The sequence below is a fragment of the Rattus norvegicus genome, chromosome 3, assembly GCF_021556685.1.
Source record: "Rattus norvegicus strain SHRSP/BbbUtx chromosome 3, alternate assembly SHRSP_T2T, whole genome shotgun sequence".
Classification (NCBI taxonomy): domain Eukaryota; kingdom Metazoa; phylum Chordata; class Mammalia; order Rodentia; family Muridae; genus Rattus; species Rattus norvegicus.
The window spans coordinates 27,336,468-27,351,196 of NC_141536.1; the positions used below are offsets into that span (position 1 = coordinate 27,336,468).

A 14,729-nucleotide genomic window follows, 5' to 3' on the forward strand; every position below is an offset into this window, starting at 1 on the left:
AGAGATCAGTCAGGAGACCAAGGGTACCTCAGAAAGCATACTTAGATGCCTCAGGCTTCTTAAATGAAGACAACAGAAGAGACAGAGGCTGTGCCTTTCTCAGTCCCCATAGACCCTGGTGGGGCTAACAAAACTGACAGAGGGTGAGAATTTCAGGAAAGAAAAGTATCCAGTGTTATCTTACAGAATAAGTATTCCTCCTACCTCTAGCATAGCTTAAAATTGACCTGCCTTCCTGTGGAGTGCACGCTCAATAGATTGACTCTTTTTACTTATTTATTTAGTTATATTTTATGTGCATTCATGCTGTGTCTGCATTCATGCTTGTGTGAGGGTGATGGATCTCCTAAAACTGTAGTTATAAACAGTTGTGTGCTACCATGTTGGTGCTGGGAATTGAACCTGGGTCCTCTTGAGGAGCAACCAGAGCTCTTAACTGCTGAGCCATTTCTAGGAAGAAATAATGTTATCTATACCTGGAGGTGGATTCAGACCTTTGCAATAACATTCACTGATTTAAAACAGTAAGCTTGATTATTGAGGAGACAAGCTGAAACTGCGGAATAAATAGGACATGTTTTTACCATGATGATCTACAGATCGAATTTTTAAATCAGTGGGGATTAGTGCCTGAATTAGAATTTCTTATCTAAATAAATTTGACTACCTCCTTTGAGACACCACATACTACTCTGCATTTCTGTGAGATACATGCCTTTAAAATGTTTATTTCTAATTATAGGAGCTTTTGAAGATAATCAATAAACTATTAACTTTCTCAAACCACCTATTCAGCTGGATATTTAAAGATGACAACAACAACAAAAAATAAAAATCAAAGGAGAAGTGTAAAATGCCCCACATAATTTGTTTACTTTCTTTAATATTGTTTACTTTCAGTGTGAAAAATGTGTTTCCTATTAATTACATAAGTGCCAGCTCTAATTATGATTCAGTGCAGTGTGAGCTCAACAACAAGATAAACTTATGGATGTAAAATATGAGAATGAACAGGAAGAGGAAAACAGTCTCAATGAAAACACTGTGCATGAATTATTGAGTTTCTGTGCAAAATGAACACAGAATAATTGTATTTTTGTAGAGTGACTATTGAGAATGGGAAGGCAAGAGTAGAGCTCAGTATGGTAGCCTGGGAAAGGTATCCTGAGTCTCTGTGAAGTATTTGAAACTCAGTCAGGACAATTATCTCCTGGGCTTCATTAAGGCAACTTGAGAGAATACCATCATGTGGACTCATCGTACATTTAACAACTAGAGAAAGGTTACAGTTGAAAAGCTAGCGATGACAGGGATAAAGAAAGAAAAAAGAGAAAACTAGGTTCCATTGTATTATTAACATAAATTTTGTGAGAAAAAAAACCAATGATCAATATCACTGTAAATGAAGCTGTGTTCACTAGACATCATTTTCTTAAGATTTGGTCATTAACCACAATAAATTCTGTATCCTACATAATTTTTAATAACTACAAAAATCAATTAAATTGATAGGAAGCATTATAAATGAATAATAGTTTGCCATCCCTCAATAAACCTCACCTTAGGCTGTCTCAGAAAACTATTTTAATTATGAAACTTGACTTTGTATTTTATCACTTTGGTCAGCTTAATGCATGTTTCCCAGCTTGGGTTCCTGTAGAATAAGATGAACATTTTTTGCCTATAGTACATGAGAAAAAAATGTATTTAGACTATTAAAAGGCACTTATGAACCAGAAATTGCTGAGAAGTATACAGTAAACATAAAGCTTTCCTGTTAAATGACCTAGACCGTAGATGTCTGGTTCACATTTTATTTACTGAATAGTTTTTGGTTATCTCAACTACAACATGGTGTTAACAGGGCCACAACAAAAGCAATGTCAGTTGTCAGCTCTATCTGAGTGCCTTTCATAATGAATGTTCAGGCACCATGCTTTATTTGGAAAGGTAGACATCCAAGACACAGAGGGGAAAGTGACAAACAAATTAGACAGACAATGTAGGAAGTGTTATGATGGGTTCATTGCCATACTGACTAACACTGCACAGTCCAAGAAGGCAGGAAGGCTCAGTGCTGAGCAGATGACCTTTCTCTCAAACACAGGAAGAAACATGAGGAACAGAGTACATAGGGGAAGGAAAACTAACACTCCCATACTATTTCTTCTGAGATTGCTGATTCCCCTTGCTTTAAATACACGACTCCAGGTACATGCTTGACCCACATAGATTCTGTCCCACTATTAATGGCTCCTCAGAAGGTTTTAGCACTGCAATTGTCAATGACGGTTCGCTTTTCTGAGAAGCCAGTTTGATTTGTCCTATAATGTGCTGTGAAATTCCGCTGTGTAGCAATTTCAGTTATTATTAACATCATTTATATTCATATACAGAAAACCCACATGTTGTAATCAAAGTCTCCCCTTCTTTGTTGACAGAGGCCATACTTTAGATATTAATGAGATCAGGTATCAACTCTGTACTCCTTCCTAAATCACTTTTCCCAGATGAGAATTGATAAGTGAGTTTGTCCTCCTCCATGAACGATTTTCCAGAATCAAAACAAGTTATTTGGTTAAACTTAATTCCTCTAAACCAATTTCGTGTTCTGTGTTTCAAAATTGTTAAGGACAGTCTCGGTCCATATTCCAAAACAGCAATTAATCCAAAATAATAAATGGCAGCTCATAACCTACTTCGGAAACTCTGAGCTTTATCTCGTTTAAAAGCACATCTAGGATTGAAACAGAGAGGAGAAGGGGCCCAATGATTTGTCGCCTATGTGCCCAATGTCTATCATAGAAAACGCTATAAAGCAAAAGACTGTCCAGCCTGTGATATGGTCTAATACACACCAAAAACTCTGTGCCCCAAATAGCCCATAAAGTAGGAAACTAAACCCGAAGGCTTAATCTAAGACAAATAAAACAGAGAAGACTCTGTCAGCGATTATTGAGAAGCAATGAAGACGGGCTAAGAGAATAATAAAAACCCGAAGTGGCTAAGACCCCGGATCAATTTTTAATGACTTCACATTGCTCCAACAAAGAAAGTTGAATGCTTTCCTGTCCAGAGGCAGAAACCCTTCGATTGAGCCCTTGTTTAAGAAAAGTTCAGTCATTTCTAAGTTTACCGTCTGTGGTGGTTTGAATAGGAATGGCCCGCACAGAGTCATGTGTTTAAAATGCTTGGCCCATAGGGACTGGCACTGTTAGGAGGCCTTGTTGAAGTAGATGTGAACTTGTTGGAGGAAGTGTGTCACTGTGGGTCTCCTATACTCAAGCTATACCCAGTGTGACTCACGGTCTCCTTCTGCTGCCTGTGGATCAAATGTAGAAATCGGGGACCCTTCCTCAGCACCATGTCTGCCTGCATGCTGCCATGTTTCTCACCATGACAACAATGGACTAAAACTCTGAAACTCTGAGTGAGCCTGAATTAAAAACTTTGCTTTACAGGAATTGCCGTGGTCATGGTCATGGTGTCTTTCACAGCAATAGGAACCCAAGCTAAGACACAAAAGATATAGCAGCCATATTCCTAGATTTAAACCCACATTTGGTCAGTTTATGAACTTTGTTTTTATTACAGTGTACTCTCTCATCCCTGTAATTCATTAGCTGACTCTCTTTGTGTTTCAGTGCTGCAGAATCAGAAATACATTTTCTATTGAATGATTCTTTAATTTCAAACTTCTTGAACAAAATCTTGATTCTTTTCCAAATACATTCTACTACTTTTTCTGAGCTCCTTATTCTGATGTTCAACACTTGGACACCGGGGCTTTTCTGTTCTCGAGCACCCACCATTGTCCTTCCAGCCCAGGTCTCTTCTAACCTAAACAGAGTATAGTTTACAACTATTCTTCCTGTGAGCCTCCTTCTCCTTACCGTAGGGTTTTTATCCTGAAGTATCCTTGATGTTTTAATATTACCCAATCAGTTTTCTGTGAAGATTTAAAATTCATCACATTGCCATACTTTTGTGTTTTTAGACATGACACAAACCTAGACACACCTAGGAAGAAGGAAAGTCAATTGAGAAATTGTCTCTATTAGACTGGGTTGTGGGCATGTCTGTGGGGCAATTTCTTAATTGCCAATTGATGTAGAAGACCATGTCCATGGGGGTAATACCTCCCTGAGCAGGTGGGTTTGAGATGTATAAGAAAGGTTCTAGAACAAGCTAACAGCAGCAAGCCAGTGTTCTACTCTGGTCCCCGTCTCAAGTCTTGCCTCCAGGATCCTCCCTTGGCTTCCCTAGATGATGAACTGTAGCTTGTAACTGAAATAAGCCCTTTCTACCTTAAGTTGCTTTTGGTCAGTACTTTATCATAACAACAGAAGGCAAGCTAGAATATTCTTAATTTTTTTAATTATTTGCTCTGGCTCTGCCACATGATCGTGTCCACTGAGGGCATGACTGTTGATTCATTCATAAAGAACTTTTCTTAAGATGTACTCTTTATTTGTAGGGATTAAGGTACTGGACAGAATCTATATATTTTCTATTATACCTATCCATCTAGCTCACGCATGGGTTAAGCAGTTTAAAGGCGATAAACACGAGTCTCATTTTGAAAACTCCTATGGATACAGATCACATGGAAAAGAAAAGCAGATAGATTTGAAAGGACAGTCAGTTTATATACTGGGTGTATACACTTGAGGGAGTCGGACATTAGACTCCACCGATGAAATAATGTAAAATTCGAAGGATGAAAACCATCCCCAACATGCTGGAAATGAAAGGAAGAGGCGTTGGCTGTCCACAGAAAAGAGAGCTAGAAGAATTCAGATAAAAGAAAGCAAACATATTCACAGGATTGTTGCCATAAGATGGAAACAACAAGGCTAGTTTGGAAATCATGGCTTTTGAACACTTTGTTCTGAGTGAAGGAAGGTGATTGAAGTCGGGAAGAAAACTTCAGATAGACAGGCAAGTAGGTAATTAAATAGGTCAAGCGATAGACACAGTGGTGGAGTCTGGGAAGAAAGCTATTGCCCTGAGACCCCTATGCCATGTTATAGTCAGACTTAGCCTAAAGAAAAGTTGGACTCTGGAGGGGGCAGGGCACAAGAAATGGTTAAGAAATTAAATGACAGGGTCACATTAGGGGCAAGGCTAAAATCCACAATATGTTGCTGAATGAGAAATAGTGAGAGCTAAGGAAAGTAATCCAGAAATCACTTAGCAGTTAACCCAGGATTATTTAGAAGCTTGGGAGACTGAGAAACAGGTGAAAAGACAAGGAGCCATATAACAGACAGAGGCAAGGGAAGAAGCAAGCCTATACCACTGAGGAACAAGCACATGTCCTAGAGGATGGCAGCGCAAGTTTACAGAGTAAGGTCTAATGATTCAAGCAGCAGACTCTTAAGAGTGTTTGGTGATTTATGTTGACCTTGATGGTTAAAATACTTTAGACTAATTAGGAAAAGGACCCAAAGCCAGGCTATAGTGGGTGAAGAGGAAAGGAGACCATGAGTAACAGGAAGACATGAGTACAGCAACCCGGTGGTTCTGGAAATAATGGAAAAGATCATTTAAAACATCATTTCTCCATTATGTCTGTGACTGAAGGTGTAGAAGGATGGGGGGAGTATAATTAAGAGCAAAGAGACAAAGCAGGGTGTGAATTCTGATGGAATTGGGAGTTTGGGAGGGAAACACCTTGGGTAGATTTATTTCTGAGGTCAAGCAGGCCGGGGGTGAAGAGTCACCAGTGTCCTATATAACAACTGTATTTCAGGATGCATTTGACTTACATCTACGCCACTCTCATACTATGGAATGAGGCTTTAGGCAGATAGAAACAGTTCAGAGCCAGATCTAGAATTTTACGAATGGATGGGGAATGAGAAAATGTTAGCAATTACTTAAAATATAAATTAGGTACATTGCCTGGAACCAGTACACTAGTAGGAAGGAAGGATGACTAAGAAGGTGAGGCTGTGTGCTGTGTTGCCAAGACCTTGCTGCATGGAGTTGGACAATATCTCAGCATAGGCACATGCTAAATGTGGGGCCTTGTGTGACGTACGTGGCCAGTTCTTGCGTGAGTTATTTTATGTACATGTTGAAGTGACTGGCATTAGCTTCACAACGATATTGCAAAAAATACAGAAGAATTTAGTGTAAAACCTTTTTTTGGTTCTTGGGAAAGAATGGGAGTTAGGAGCCCTGCCTGTGAGCAGAACAAACTTTGGGAAGTAGGATCAAGCCATGCCATGAAGCATAGTTAGAAAGGTTAAACACGTGGTTATGTAAGTAACTACCTGTCACAAGAAAGAAAAGAAAATGCCAATTAGATACAGAAAGTATTGCTAACCAGAGCCAGTGGACCATTGGAAAGGACAAACACTATCTGTGATGTGCATTCCTGAGGAGTCCACAAGATTGTTCTTTCAGAAGATTACTAGACAGACAGGTAGTGAGCAGAGGGCCAGTGTGAAACTGATGGGGTGGTTGTAGTGCCTGTTGAATGGAGAACACGTGCTTACCCGTGGACACAAGTCAAGCCAGGACAGTCTTAGGAGACTGGAGGGGTACACCAAAACAGTTCAACAACAGCAGAAAGAATGCCAGGGACAGGAAGGAAATATGCAGAGCTCAAAGTCAGGTTTGTTGATGAGAAGCACGGAGAACTCATACATTGGAGAGGAAGTGGAAGAGTGGGACCATGAGGAGTACAGGAAACAAGCTGGGCAAAGGCAGGGAAGGTGTGTTGACAGGAGAAGCACAGGCAGGTGATTGGGAGTGACAGGAATTTAGATTGGGATAACCATGAGCCACATGCTGCAGCCATCGGGTTTAGTTTATGATGCTGAGGATGTTTTGAGATTAGCATAGCTAAAATATGTTAAGAGCATGGAAACCTGTGCTCCTCTTTACCCACTGAGGTCCTTTGTTTCAGCATCAAGGAGGCTCTATGGATAACCAGGTAGTCTTCAAGAGTTCCCAACATGGAAATTTCTGCCTCTATTCTGTCTCTGCTTCTGCCTGCCCCGACTGTGTATATGTACGTGTGTGCATGTGCGTGCGTGTGTGCATGCACGTGTGTGTGTGGTGTGTGCATACACATGTGTTACTGGGAATTGAACCCAGCACCTTAAGTTTGTTAGTGACTCAGTGATCCATATACTCAGCCCTAGCAATGAGATTCTTAAAGGAACAGTGAATACCTCCCATAACCCTGGAGTTTCAGGATGGAGCATAGATGCAATGTTGATATAGAAGCAGCACAATGACTGGTTTAGAATGATTCCATAAAATTCATACTTGGTTTGCATGAATTCACTGAACTATTGTAATCACGTTCCCAAATCACAAATGACTATGTTACTGTTAAAAAAAATGTTAGGAATCTTAACTTATGTAAAAATTAAAAATTTAAAGATGTTCAAGACTTCTTTGCAAAGCCGAAAAGTTAGTTGCATGTTGGTATTTTTCTTCACTCAGGAATTCAGTAAATATTCACTGAATAGCAAGTGTGTACCAGGCACCGTTCCATACATCGGGAAAAACGGTGAAGGAAAAGAAAAACAAGCCCCACGTTGAGGAAACTCGGTTCTAGGGATGGAAACAGAGACAGTCTGTATATAAAATATGTGTTACTACTTTTAGGTAGAAGTGGAGTTAAAGAAGAGTTAGGGTAGAGGTCACCAGGAGAGCTGAGAAACAGATGCTCTACATAAAGGTTCAAAAGCCACTGAGGACAAGTTGCCTTTAGCAGTGGGCTGATTAAAGGAGCCACTGTATGGAGATTGGAAGGCAGCATAGGTATTGTAAATAAAGACAGTAAGTGGATGACGGATCTTCAACAGGATCAGTTCAGTAGAGGGAATGAAAACACGATCAATTACTGCCCTGCAGTCTAAAGCCATCGCTATTCCACAAATCCTGAAGTGTTTCCTCCCGAGTATCATTGCAATGTTAAATCCAACATCAAGGCATAGGCAGTGGTTAAGAACCGACTTTGAGAGTTGTGGATGCATTTCTGTGGAGAGCACCTGTCTGCGCATGGGCAAAGCCCCCGGTTTGATCTCCAGCGTTGCACAAAGAAGATAGTGTCTCCAGTCGCCTTTAAATTCTGATGCTTGGGGCTGGAGAGATGGCTCAGCAGTTAAGCAGTTAATCTTCCCAAGGACCGGAGTTCAATTATAAGCCACCAAAATGTGATTCAGATCCATGTAACTCCAGTTGTGGAGGACCCTCTACCCTGTTTTGTCATAGCAACAGGAACGCAGGAGGTACATAGGTGCACATTCAAGCACAACACTCAATCACATGAAATAAAACAAAGAAATTGAGACCCCCTTTAGGCCATTTGCCTTGGGAAACCGGAATCAGTCTGACGTATCCTATAACCTTTAACATAGTAGGAATAATAACCGTCTCATTCTATTGCGAGGATTAGCTGATGATGTAGCCGTAGGGAGATGCTAGTTAAGAAAATGCTTGATGTATGCAAAAGGCTTCTTATATAACGGAATTCTGCTGCCTCGTCTCCCACCACACTGCATTGCATGGGGGAAATAAAGCCCTTTAGTTTTATGCCCTTAATGATTATTGTTGGTTCTGAGTATGATATAATTTCACAAACTCTACAGGAAGCATCGTGTTGGTGGGATTTCTTCATGAGATCCACAGTAGTGACAGCCTGGATGTCAGGGCAGAGTGAACCTGTGGAACACACTAATTGCAATCATTTTAAGGGGCACGACTGATTTTAAAGGGTTTCCCACAGGGCTCCTACTGAATACAAGTGAAAGGCGTGCTGTGGACTGCTATCCAAACAGGTGAACTTTTTCATCCAGAACAATTATGCTTGAACACCCAGGCACATCCACTCCCTGCCCCCACCTCTGTCTCAGACACACGTATATACACACATAAACACACATGCATACACACAAACTCAGAAAATTTCACACGGAGAAACTCACACTCACACACTCACAAAATTGTACACACACATACACATACGTACACACACAATTTAGTTTGCTTGCTGAAAGACAAACATATCCTATTTTACCATAGGGATATAAACAAAGCAAAACAAAACAAAATCTTCTCACTCTAAAATTGGATTGTTTTTAAAAGCTAAGTACAATGAGACGTACTGGTTATGAGGCAACAATTAAGGACAGACTGTATCTTTTAAGTTTTACATTTCCAACTTCAAGTTTTGACTTAAAGTTAATGACATTGAAAGCTGCCTAAAATACATCATTTTATACTAAATGTTCAGGATGTTCTGTAGCAGGAAAATGGGAAAATTATTAAATTTATTAGTAAGGTAACCCAGAGTAGCTCAGAGCACATGAAAAAATGGTTGCAAAGCATCTCTTTATACACTACTTCCTCAGCAAATAGTAAATTTCCAAAACTTACCCCATCTTTAACACCTGAGGATGTGTGAATTTAAACTTACATACATGTTATTCACTACGAGTCAAATGAAGTTATTAGGCTACTCTAACGTTTGTATTAGCTGGTTATTGGCATTTACTGAAATGAAATGACTTTCAATTTTTATGTACTTTGTATAAAAGGAAGCAAATGCTATGATCTACCTAATAAATCTACTTAATTCCATAAAATTTACCCATGTACTACTAAAGTCTAAAGTGTGGATCTTCCTTCCTTCCTTCCTTCCTTCCTTCCTTCCTTCCTTCCTTCCTTCCTTCCTCCCTTTCTTTTACTTTTTTAATTCTTATTGGAAAGCAGTATCTCACTGTGTAAACCAGACTGTCCTTCCACTCACCGCAGTCATCCAATCTCTGCCTTGTGAGTGTTGCAGTCATAGATGTGTAAATGTTTTATTGTTACCAGTTAATTCTCCCTTTTGAACTTTTTTTTTGGGGGGTTCTTTTTTTTTTTTTTGGGGGGAGCTGGGGACCGAACCCAGGGCCTTGCGCTTCCTAGGCAAGCGCTCTACCACTGAGCTAAATCCCCAACCCCCCTTTTGAACTTTTTAACATACAAAAATACAGACATTTGAGGAGACAGTGAGATTAATTGAATCCATTTGTACTAATCTCAAGATGGTATAACCGGGTTGGAATTGACTTTGCTGAAGTCACAAAACTAGAACTTTTCCCATTACATTGTGAATTTTCAATTTTCTCTTTCACTTTTAGGTGTCACAAGTTTTTTTTTTTTTTTTTTTTTCAGGACAGAAAAGGAGCTATTCAAGCTTCTATTTCTTTAACATTATGTCCAATCATTTCTAAAGTATTGATTCTTCTTATTGTCTGTAACAAATGAATGTGTGTAAAACTGTGCTCCTAACTTTAGCATATTAAAATGCCAAGTAAAAACACTACAGATAAGGTTTCCTCTGGGAAGCACAAAGGGGAGGCTCTACACCATGTATATGTATAACCTCGACCTCAGTCAGCTCCCTTGTTTTCACCGACACGCTTCTTCAGTGTCGTGCCATCTTCATTCCTACTTCGTTTCTGTTTACAGAAACCCAGGCCAAATGCAGAAAGCGTGGATTTGTGTGGAGCACACATAGAATGGGCGGCCAAAGACAAATCAAGCAAAAAGAGTGTCTTTCAGGTAAGAACGTCACGTGTGCTCAATATACTCCTTTTTCCTTTACATCTGTGCCTCCTAAGGTAATGAGAATGACGACCTTCTTGTGGCGTTTTCACGTGTAGGAACTACCTGTCCACAGGTCATTATGAAAGACTTACTCTGGCTCCTCTCCTTTGTGGAATCATGGGCTTATCTTGTGTTTTCCCCTGATGACTGGTTATTATTTAAACAACAACAACAACAGAAATACATGTTTTGTGTCCATTAATTTACCTCAACATCATTGAATTTTGCAATGCATTTGATAGCTGTTTGGGGTGCCAACCTAGAATGCTTTACTTAAATAGATTTAATGCAGTACTTTCAGACATACACAGATTAAGATTCACTAATTATAAGCTCTTCTCATTCATTGCCATCCGTGCCTTCCGGTCATTAACTACGTGTATGTACCAGTGTATGGAAGGATGGGGAGGGAATGGAGCGGCTTGACGGGGATAGCAAGAAGATATGAAAGGGGGTTGGGAGAGCAATCAGAACCCATTAGACACATGTGAGAAGTTGTCAAAGCACAAATTTAATTAATCATAAATTTTAAATCAGTTCGTTTTATATTGAAAATTTTCACTTTTAGATGAGAAATTGCTATGACTAATCAGTAGTCACAAACGTATTCCATTGAATATTTTTTTTAAAAAAACGCACAAAATCCTTGAAAGACCAAAAACCTGATATGTGAGGTTACCAAGTCATGATTCAACATGATTTTTATTTAGCAATTATTTTAGGTTATAAGTTTGATCTATTTTTTTCCATTTTAGGCGATATATAATATTTACATTTTGATATTCAATAATTTTGTTGTAGTTCAGAATTATTCCATTTAGGGATGAAAGGAGTAGATTAATACATTTTATTAATGTTAAATATTTTCTGCAAAGATCTGCTCTTTAAGTAAATATCATTATGTAATAAAATACTTTGATGAACTCAGTATTTGGACTTAGAGCCACAAAGTAAATGGCCTTTGCCACTTCTGCTCATCTGAGGAAAGCAACCGTTTCGCTTCCAATGCATCCTGTCTATGTTACTTTCTTCGGAAAGTATATTAAAACAATTTGGGCCTATTCAGATTTAAAAAAGAAAAACTACGCACACATGTCCTAGAATAAATTTTCTTTCTGTTTCTAGTTTTAAAGTACTTAAATATAGAGTTGTTTTTAACGAAAAAATTAAGTGAAGGGATAGATATAATTATCACCTGTCAACTAAAAATAAAATTTTAAAAGAGAGGAAGGAAGGAAGGCAGGCAGGCAGGCAGGAAGGCAAGCACAGAGAGCAATGATCCCAAGCCAAGTGGTAGAGAATTTAGAATTTAGAAAACCAAGGTATAAATAATAAAATCGACTTTGTTTGGAAGGTGAGGATCAGCAATATCCCTCTCCTCTGGTTTCCTTCTCTTGGTGTTCTTCTAACCCCAGTAACAAAATGCAAGGGTCAAATTCCCAGTGTCTGACAATCTAGAACTTTGCTTCTCAGCCTGTGGGTTGCAACCACATTGGCAAACCTCTATCAGCAAACATATTTACATTTCAATTCAAAACAGTAGAGCAACATTACAGTTATAAAGTAGCAATGAAAATAAATTTGTGGTTTGGGATCACGACCACATGAGGACCTATATTAAAAACTCACAGCATTAGGAAGCTTGAGAACCACTAAGCTAGGACAGGATGTTGTAGACTTTCATGTATTGTGGGTTCCCCTGATTAATAAAGTTGTAAAAGAAAAAAGATTAAGTTCAGTTTAAAGGGCATGGTGTTTATACAATAGAGCCTTCCATAGATTTGTGGGGCCAGCTATGCTCCGTTTATCTCTAAAAAGTTTCAACAAGTTCAAAACAGACAACTGTCCACTTGGTGTGACAGACAAATGATGCTTGTCATCCTTGGCTTTCCAAATGATTGTTCATAATTAAACTTTGATCATTTCCACCTGATTTATATTTATGTTTCTGAACTTTGTTGCTTCCAAGGACATTGAAGTCTATTTTCACTATTTACAAGTTTCTCATCATCTGTTTTTGTTTGTAATATTATTTGGACAATTGACAGGGCCTTGAGCCTTCAATATTCACACAGATGACTTGTAGGTTGGCACATATGCAGACAGATTATGGTATGATAGACAAATTGATAGAAGACAGATTGGCAGATTATACGTGAATGCATTCTTAATAGTTTTATACAGAGTTAAACGATAATTGTAAAGATATTGTGAATAACAAGTTAAGGCGAACATTCCTGTATAACTTTCTGTTCATTCATTTTGAATAAATCACCTGACCTGTCGTGAGTGTATGTACCCACAGAGTAGACTGGAACAGTCCCCGATTTGAGCAGAATAACCTAAGTTATTTTTATAGTTCTGTTAACCAAAAGAGCATTGGGAAGAATTTGCCAGACAACTGAGTCCATATAACGTGCATCAATATTTGATCAGATGCATTAGCTGGGCTAAGTCTCAGATGATCAGAATAAACACGATTACATCTCAAAAGCATGATATTAAGGCATTGGTGGGTGTTTGACTGTGTATAAGGGTTTCATTGCCTACTGAATAACGAAACGTTTCTTCCTTATTGAGAAACACCCTTCTAACTTCAACTGAGGTACCACATCGAAAATAGTTTTAGGATTCCAAGTTTGAATTGGGCTTGATATTCTATCTCAGCCTATGAATTATAGATTACAGATCACAAACGACGATTGAGATTTTTAGTTCCAGATGAATCAAAGAAGAGCAAAATTAGAAATAATTTAAAATTTGAAATCTGTCTTTAAAAAGATGATGGATTGGCATTTATATACCACATAATTATGATGTCTACAGAGAACTTGAAATGAATAGGAAAACAAACACAAAATTTTGAGTGTCTGAGATAGGCTAGAAACACACATTTTTGATCCAGAAAAAAATGGAATATTTTTCACTCACTATTTAGACATCTGACTTCTTCATTTTCTGTATTTAACAAAATCCAAGATTTTTTTCCATAAATGAAACTCAATGTGGATGTAGTCTTCTTCAAGTAATAGATATTAATATCACAGTGACGATGTTATAGCTTTAGTATGGCATAATTCTTGGTGAATCAAAATGACAGTCACTTTCTGAGACCAAGAACCTTTGCCTACATTGGAGCCAGAATCTTTATACTGATTTTGTCTTATAGGCATTGTTTAACTGGAAGTAACATTTTAAAATGTGCTGTTCTCTTCCGTAATACATTGCCTATGACAGGCAATCACAGGCGTCAAAATGTGTGTAAATATTCCTTTAAATAGGTGTATATATTTATATTGAATTACTTGATTTTAGGAAATGTAGTGAGTGTTCACACACACACACACACATACACACACACACAAAGCTTTACACTTATCAAAGAGTTATTCAAATTCAAAATTGGATTAATGAATGTCTATTGGTCTAACTTTTAATTCTGCAGAAAGGGTAATATCGTCAACCATCACAAATCTGAAACAGTTTGAGAAAGCCGTTATCCAGTGAACAATTTGGGATGAACTTTGGACATGTTTCCTTAGTTAACCAAAAGCAATGTCAGGTCTTCAGTAGGGAGAGCCTGGGCAAAAAAGATTTTTGCTCAAATCACATGTTTTATACATTTCTGCTAAGTGCTGTTTTGCTCTATGGTGTTTAGCCTGAAATTTAAATCACTAAGGATTAAAAAGATTACAACATAATCTTAAATAATCCCAAATGTCATTTACGGAGAGATAGTTAGAATAACTAAGCAAAATCCCACTAAAGGATGGCAGGGCTCTCGAATAGCATCCAACCACAGCAGGAGTTCCTATTGCTCTAGTCTCACTGGTCACGTTACACATTTACACGGCCTGGCATCAGGAAGTTTAACTGATAACACAGTTGCGAAATCAGTAACAGAAACACAGAACTGGGAGAAACTATCAAGGGTGTTCTTGTTACAAAGTTGAAAGAAAAAGATCTCACTTGGGTTCTTTACCTTCCTTTACGTCTGAGGCTTTCTGATAAAGTCGTTGGAAGTCTAGGGTAGAATTCATGACATGTGGTCAAACAGAGGACACAATACTAATGGACTCTCAGTCTCCCAGGGACGCCACTTGTTAAAA

General features: G+C 38.4%; 1 protein-coding gene across 9 annotated transcripts in view; it reads left to right on the forward strand.

The window, feature by feature from the left end:
- Arhgap15 (Rho GTPase activating protein 15) overlaps positions 1-14,729 on the forward strand; it is a 604,300-nt gene that overhangs the window by 122,189 nt on the left and 467,382 nt on the right. For all 9 annotated transcript variants that reach the window (XR_015682721.1, XR_015682718.1, NM_001429793.1 and 6 more), the window contains one exon: positions 10,483-10,575. Coding sequence is in view for 5 of the 9 variants with exons in the window: in NM_001429793.1 (NP_001416722.1) it covers positions 10,483-10,575 (93 nt within the window). In the remaining 4 variants the exon portion in view is untranslated. The remainder of the gene's footprint in view (positions 1-10,482; positions 10,576-14,729) is intronic.